General features: G+C 57.3%; 1 protein-coding gene across 1 annotated transcript; it reads right to left on the reverse strand.

Moving 5' to 3' along the window:
• Window positions 1–389: 389 nt before the first annotated feature.
• chaf1b (chromatin assembly factor 1, subunit B) lies at window positions 390–7,926 on the reverse strand. The gene is made up of 14 exons (XM_053877370.1): window positions 7,775–7,926; window positions 6,547–6,774; window positions 6,355–6,487; window positions 6,174–6,294; window positions 6,002–6,105; window positions 5,171–5,267; window positions 5,013–5,097; window positions 4,850–4,943; window positions 4,151–4,220; window positions 3,995–4,086; window positions 3,786–3,936; window positions 3,279–3,719; window positions 869–951; window positions 390–567 (listed from the first exon to the last, which is right to left on the reverse strand). The coding sequence occupies exons 2-14, from the start codon at window positions 6,670–6,672 to the stop codon at window positions 470–472; spliced, it is 1,695 nt and encodes a 564-aa protein (XP_053733345.1). The 5' UTR covers window positions 6,673–6,774; window positions 7,775–7,926; the 3' UTR covers window positions 390–469.
• Window positions 7,927–8,006: the final 80 nt, after the last annotated feature.

Here is an 8,006-nt window from a genome sequence, read left to right on the forward strand (position 1 = left end):
AACCTTGTTTCATGAGTCATCATGAGGGACACGTCTGTCATCTTCACCTCAGCCTGATGTCGACCCAGTGATGGAGCTGCTCCCACTGGCTGCTCACAGCTTCAGAGGTCTGGGCCTCTTCACCTCAGCGGCTGCCCCCTCGACCTGACGCAAACGGACCAGTCTGAGTGTGTGATGTGCTTCCTGTTCTGGGCTGTGGTTGTGTGTCCTCCCAGTCTCCAGCGCCGTCCCTCCTCTCTCCCCGAGTAGCTGGGACAGGCCTCACCGTGGGAATCGGGAGAGTGAGCAGGTGCAGCAGAGGAAAGTGCAGCTTCTGCAGTTCCACAGTAGTGAGGGCAGAGAGGAGCCCGGACCAAGAGTCCAGGGGTCAGCAGGTGCAGTCAGGACCAACTTTAATACCAAACAGATTTATAGACATTCACACGTTTCCAAAACACTCTCTTGTTTGTGGCTGGACAGCAGCAGGTCGTCAGCTGCGCTCGCCGCCCTTCTCGCCGGCGTCACCCGTCTTGGGTCGCTTGGACTCTGGAGGCTGGAGGACCGGGTCGGAGGGAGGAGACGGTCGCTCTGGACAGACAGACAGACAGACAGACAGACGGGTTGTGTTGATGAGACAAGCATGCCTGCGAGAAGACCGTTTAATGACCTCTGACCTCTCAGGTCAGGAGACTCTCTTGTTCAAATCAAAGGTGTGAAAGTGCTGGGTTTGTGGTGCTCAGGAGACACCACCTCTCCTGCCCCGGGGCCTCCTCCCACTTACACACCTCACCAGTCCAGAGCACAGCAGTGTCTCCTGCTAGAGGAGCAGAGGTTCTGTGTCTTCTGGCTCAGCTCTGTCCCCCATCACGTGACTGGAACAAACACTCACCGTGTTTGGCCTTCTCTGTGGAGGAGGGGGTCTTGAAGAGGGACGCCACGGAGTGGGAGGCAACAGGAGTCAGGGACACTCGCCTGGAAATGAAGACAAGCTCGGTCAGCAGGAGTTGGAGTTGCGAGCCAGCGCCGCGAGGAGGACAAAGGCGCCGCTGCTCCGTCACACTCAATAGTGCCTCAGTGTCAGCGGGGGGTCCAACGGACCCCAAACACCACAGCCCTCTTTGTTCTGGGCAGCAAGACAAGGGCGGCAGAGAGCAGCAGCCGCTCGCCTGATCCACAACGTCTCAGAGGAAAGAGGAGCCTCTGCGTTGTTTACCACGGCTCCACACACACACACACCTCCAGATACCTTCACCAGACCATCTGAGGAGGTCTCCACACGAACACTCTCTGAGGGAGTGGGCTTCACTGCTCTTTCAGACCTTCATGTCCTTCTCCATCTCCAACTCTCTCTCCTCACTTGGTCTCCAAACTCCTCCTCTGACTGACTCACTTCTGATCCAGAGTGAGGGTCTCGTCTATCCTTCCAGTGAAGGTTCCACCACCACCCTGCGATCACTCTGCTGCACAAGAGGAGCAGAGGAGGACTCCAGACAACTGGACCACATGGGCAAGGAGCTGCTCAGAGGGCAGAGCCTGAACAGAAGCCTTCAGGTGCTTCTCATCTCGATGGTCGACCCAGAACTACAGGACTCAACAAAAGCCAACGGTGACGTCGACCCTGAAGCTCCAAGCTGTGGCCCGTGGGCCAGTTGTGGGCGATGGTCCATGGCCCCAGAGCCCAGATGATGGACTTGACTTGTTAGCCGACACCAGTGAGCAACACTGTTCCAGCAGGTGGCGCTGCTGTAGCTCTGCCTGGCCACTGAGCGGTTGCTGCGTTGTCACACTCTGTGACTGCATGGATGATTCTAGCGTGTTTGTTGGAAACTAAACAGTGGACAACAAAGTGCTCGCTGGCTACTACTGGACCACAGGCTTCACATAGAAACCCAGGATGGAGGAAAGAGCCCTGGCCAGCAGGTGTCGCAGCAACAGTGGGCCTGAGGGAGGGAGGGTCAGAGTGCCGCTCACACGCACCACTTCTGTTTCAGTGGCGTGTTCACATGTAGGCAGACGTTCCCTCTGCCACTCTGGAGTGCGACTTCGACAGGTGTAAACAAACGCTGCCTCTGGAACAGAAGGATGTGGATTCAGCGGCGTGCGAGCGCCACCTCACCTCCCTGAGGTTCAACCTGTGACTCCAGATCATGTGACCACACAGACGGCCACATCCATGCTGAGCATGCTGGGTGTAACGCCTGACTAAGTGACGCCTGATGGGAACCACGTTATCTTTGGTAATAACTGGTGCCATAACGCGTTCCTTTGCCAAAGCCAGCAAGGCCTTCATCATCACAGTGATTTAAACATGCTGCTTCCTTCACGACTCTTGAGAGTTTATAAAGCAGTGTCCATAATGCGCACGAAAAGCTTCCACGAGTCACGTGACGCAGCGCTGCGCGTGTGGAAACAATGATGGCTGCAGTCGGTGACCGTCCAATATTCTCATTATTTTTCCTTTTTCGCTGTAAGAGACCAGAGAGACATTGTAGTGGCGTGCGAGCGGTGTGGAGGCTGGAAAACACGTCCTAACTGAGCAACTCCAATGTGGCGAAACATCTTCAGAAAGTGCTGGCGTCGATCGACCAAGCTGGTGGGAAAAGAGGCCGGAGCAGACGCCACAGGAGAGAAGGCGCTGCAGCCACACAGCAGGCGCCTGACTTGGGAGCGCCTGCTGCTCAGCCCTGATCTCAGCAGCAGGTGAACACACTAGTAGCAGCGAGGTGTGTGGTGGAAGACACGCTGCCTCTCGCAGCTATGGAGGCGTCACTGCAGCCCATGTTTCAGGGAGGTGCAGTTGTGTGGCTGTGTGCCCATCAGAAGTGTCAATAGTCACTCGTTCACTTGCACTCACCCTGCCATTGCACCGCTAGGTCACTGAGTGGAGACTTTGTCATGGGATGAAACTTGAAGTGGGTTAGTGCTTATAGATCAATAGATGGTCTCTATTACCTGACTAGCTAGTTTAGCTGGCCTCACAAACAACGATCATGGGCCCCGATTCTGACCCAATGTTGCTGGTTCCTGACCCAGCCTGATGACTGACGGTTTGACGATGATGATGATGTTTGAGCTCCACTATAATATACAGTTTTTAAAAAGTGACTTTCACTAGTAGTTACTTTGGAAGTAATGAGTAACTTGAAGTAACAAAGTTACTTTTGAACGAATTAACTAGTAACTGTAACTAAGTTACTAACTTAAAGTAACTTGCCCAACTGATGATAAGTGAGTGAGGACTCCGATTTGGTCCCCAACTGAAACACCGAGTGGCGTGAGGTCTCCCTCTGCTGGCTCACCTGGGAACAGGAGCTTTGGGGGTGCTCTTGGGGGTTCTGGGCGCAGGGCTGTTGGAGCAGTTGCCGGGGGAGGTGGGGGTGAGGGGGGGCCCCCGCGGCTGGAGTCTGCAGGAGTTGGGTGTGGAGGGGGCGCTGGAGCTCTGCGGCCGGCCCCAGGCCTCCAGTGTGTTGAGGGCCACCTTCCGAGGCTGCGGTCGGGCCTTGGTGCCCGGCGTCAGCTTCTCCTCCGGCGTGGCGTCTCTGGCCAGGCTGGGCCGGGGCACCGCAGGGGGCGAGGTCTTGGGGGCCCTCCGGGGCTTCTTCTCCACAGCAGTGACGGGCGTGAAGAGCTCCAGGGCGGGCGGCTCCTTCAGCGGCGTCCCCAGCTCGCCGGGGGCGAAGGACAGGAAGGAGCAGTAGCCGTCCGTGGACGACACGGCCAGGAAGCTGCCGTCCCCAGACCTGCGGGCGGGGGAGAGAGGAGCGGGTTAAGGTGGGGCCTCGCGGTCAGGAGCGCAGCCCACTCACCAGCTGAGGTCGCTGAGCGTGTGGTAGTGGATGTTGGACACCAGGCCGAAGGGCAGCGTCTGCTGCGTGTCGTACAGCAGCACCGAGTCCTCCGAGGCCACAGCGAACACCATGCGGTACGGGAGCTGGAGCACGTTCTGGCTGCAGCCGTCTGCGGAGAATAGGCCGTCAGAGATGTGGGACTCCGTCCAGCCACGCCAGAGGCTCACCTTCTCCTGTCCTGCTCCTCAGCTCGAAGTAGACGGGACAACAGCGCACCGCCAGGGTGACCTTGCCGGGGCACGGCAGGTGAGCCAGCGGCCTGACAGACAGAGACACGGGTCAAGCCTCCCGACCCCTCGCCGACCCACAGAGCCCTCACTGACCTTTTGAGGCTCTTCCTGGAGAAGACGTAGGTGGTGTTGATGATGTTCTCCCCGACCTCCACGCAGCCCGCTGTGGGTTCAAAGTCAAGGTTAACTGAGCCACGCTGCACCTGCACCTGACCTCCTGAACCCAGGCTCCGCTGCATGGCATCGCAGCATAGAAGCCTTCAGAATTATGACCTTCTCTGAGAGCGAGTCGCGACCCTGCATGTTCTCACTGACTTCTGGTGGGCGAACTCTTCTGCCAGACCTGCTGCTGCCCTCGGCCACTAGAGTGCACCAGTGAGCGCATCTATGTTCTTGACAGATCCATCATCAAATGATGGCAAACAACAGCTGAGACAGTTTTCAAGGTGAGACGTGAAGGTCGAGTCAGAAGTGGAGCTCAGGCCCTTCCAATGTGGAACAGTCCGGAGACGAAGCGGATGTCACCCACCTACGAGTCTTCCTGTCATGCGACATTGATGCCGTGGTCTGTGGACAGCTCTGCCAACAGACAGGGTTTCTGTGTGTGTACCTGGTTTAGCTATACTTGTGGGGACCTTTTGCCGGTCCCCATGAGATTCAGCTTCAATGTGAGGGTTGAAACTTCAAACTAACAGGGTTCCAGTCTGGTCCTGGTTCAGGTGAGCCATGTGTTTGGGGGAGGGGGGAGTGGGGGGTCCTCACAAGGACAGAGAGACGAGAGTGTGTGTTGACCTGGAGCCAGCAGGAAGGACCCGTCTGGTGTGAAGGAGAGACGTCGGAAGAAGGAGCGCATGCTGTCATCGTGGAACATCCTGTGCTGCTTGACCTGCAACACACGGTCAGGAGCGGTCAGAGAGGGTTGTCGACCTCTGGTCCATCAAAGATGGCCGCCCACCTCTCCCTCCGCAGGCGAGCCGGACGACAGCTTGCTGGTGCTGGAGACCTTCTTCTTGGTGTGAGTGCTGTACACGCGCATGACCCTGCGGAGCAGAGAGAAGGTCAGGTCCGCCGCCCCCCCCCCCGCAGGGCTCCAGGGGCGGGGCGGGGCCTCACCTGTCGCAGCTGAGCGTGGCCACGTACTGGCCCAGAGGGTCCCAGCTCACGCCCTGCACGTAGCTCTTGTGGTCGTTCAGGATGGACAGCTTCTGACCTGTCACGCCGAGGAGGAGTCAGAGTCTGGTCTCACACACCACCGAACACTCTCCCCACGATGAGCATCGCACGCGTCACACTGGACTCACATGAACACGCCGAGACCGTGACGGCGCCGCGCTCTCTAGCTCAGCGGCGTGTGACACTTGTGGAGAGTCTGGCTCACGGCTGTCGCTTTAAACGCGTCTTTAACTGAGGAAACCTTGGATCGCGACACTGGTCGACTGTGAGGTTTCCTGACGCGGTTCATATCAACACAGGCAGAGTCTGGCGCCTCGGTGAAACACAGTTGGATGTTTGACAGACATCCGCGTGCCCATTAGGGTTCACTGAGCACAGACACACTCTCTGACGCTGCACCCCGCCGTCAGTCAGCGGCCGCCAACACATGCTGATTCTCCCAAAGTCTGAATCGACTCTCCAAACAACCATTTCAGGAGAGAGGATTGTGACAAGGTTTTTCATTGGAGATGCTGCCGATCAGGCTCCATCGCTGCACGTGTGTGAAACACACTTTCACACAAGCTCACGAGATCTCATTGGTCATTTTATCGGTTTAACAGCTCTGCTGCCCTAACTGTTGATTATTTTCAATGTTTCTGTTGTCCTCATTGTAGAGCCTGTAGTGTCCAACACATGGAATAGAACGAGCGTGCATTTATGCTGAGAATTATGGCAGACTTATCCTGATATACTTTGGGTCTATATGGCCCTGCCCCACTTCTCACAGACCTTTGTTGACGTCCCACATGATGGCGGTGTTGTCCACCGAGCCAGACACCATCAGGTTTCCATCGCGGGTCCAGCAGATGTCGTACACGTCCTCGATGTGACCCCTGTGACCCGCAGGAGCAGAGGTGAGGCCTGGACTTCTCTTCTTCCCTCCCTCCCTCCGTCACCTCACCTCAGCGTCTTCACCACCGTCCAGCTCTCTTTGTTCAGCTGGGCGTCCTCCTCCTCCTGGAACCCGGGAGTCTGCTCCGGCTCCTTCGAGTCGTTCAGCTTCCACAGAAGGATCGCTGCGTCTGCGTGGTGATTCCGGCCGTGAGCGTGAGGGTGTGATGGCGGCGGGTCATGTGACCTACCGTCTCCTCCCGACGCCAGCAGCTCCCCGCTCGGGCTGAAGCGCACCACGTTGACGGCCTTGGTGTGTCGCGCCAGGTTGGACAGGAAGTCCACTGCCGCCTTCCCGTCCGGCCCGACGTCGACCCGCCACAGCTGCAGACACCACAGAGTTAGGGCAGGGACGCGAGGCTCGGGTCCCAGTCCCGACTCACCCTGACGGTGGTGTCCACGCCGGCGGTGGCCAGGCGACACAGGCGACTGTCGCGGCTCTGCTGGAAGTCCAGGCTGTAGATGGGCTCCCTGTTGTGCCAGGCGATCTCACACGTCACCACCTTCATCCTTCTGAGCAGCTGTTTGACACGGGTGCGGCCGGTAGGACTCGAGCGTCACACTCGTCGGTGACGGAGGAGAACCAAGTGGATTCAGCGAAGGCCACAGAGCTGGAAGAGAAGCCGTTCCAACGTCTCAGGTCGTGACATCGTGTGAAAATCTTGTGGATCACTGTCAGTGACGTCACTTCTGCACATCGGCTGAACCCGACTCTGTCATGAATCTGATCTGCTTCTGAGCAGAGGCACCGTGTTTTCATTCCAGCTCACAACACAACCAACTCCTCACACAACCTCGTAAAACTCTGGACAAAAGTTGGAGCCGACGTGATCTTCGATGACTGGTGGTGACGTCGCGTCCTCTGCTGAGGCTGCGGGACCATCGCGACCCAAAATGTCAAAAGCACGTGACACACACTTCAGTTCTTTCTTTTCTAAATGACCATGATGAGTCAGTCAGTCATGTTGGAGCTCACGTCATACGCAGACCAGTGGACGATCAAAGGAGCAGTGAGCTGCAGCCCTTCACTGCCCAAACCGTACTGCAACCACAAATGGACAAGAAGAAAGCAGAAGAGTGGTGTCACCAGTCTGGAGAGAGCGAGTCGTAGGAGGAGGAGGAGGAAGATGAAAGGTAGAGATGACAGAGGTGGAGAGGGGAGCGCGCGCAGGATGGAGGCAACTTTGGCGTCAGAGTAAAGCGCTACAGGAGCAGTGCTTACTGCCACAGAGCCTCAGGAGTGACGAGTGCAGCGATTCTGGGAGCAAACAAAGAAAGAAACGCTGAGGTTTGATCACGTTCAGCATCCAAAGTTAAAACTCCGGTCATTTACGGGACGGGAAAGAGAGTTGTTCGTGGAACCCTACAGTATATGTCGAACGGCGAGCGAGTGACGAGCCACATGAGGCGCTCCGTTCACAGACCGAAGGGAACAGCTCGCGCTCGTCTCCTGGGAAAAACCGCGCCGCGCCGCGCCGCGCTCGCAGCCAACAGCGGCTTCGCTTCGAGGACGGACACACGGCGTCAACGGGGCCGGTGTTGAACCTGAGACCGGAGCCACCACATCGTCACACTCATGCGGGAGGTTAAAGAGCGAACCCTCGGTGTTACCTTCTCTGCGGTGCAGCCGGAGCCTGGAGTGGATTCCCGCGTACGGCTCGCTTCAAAACTTCCGGCTGGCGAACCACGCTGATTGGAGGGAAACGCGGAAGAGGCGGGGCTATGACGTAGCAGGCCTGCCGCCAAAACCTTCGCGTCCAACCAAAGAAACATTTTATCGACAAAATATTCACTGCAATGAGTTTGAACTAGACGGAAGGCATCACTTTGTCACATGGAAACC

This window comes from Synchiropus splendidus, chromosome 10 (genome assembly GCF_027744825.2).
Source record: "Synchiropus splendidus isolate RoL2022-P1 chromosome 10, RoL_Sspl_1.0, whole genome shotgun sequence".
NCBI lineage: Eukaryota > Metazoa > Chordata > Actinopteri > Syngnathiformes > Callionymidae > Synchiropus > Synchiropus splendidus.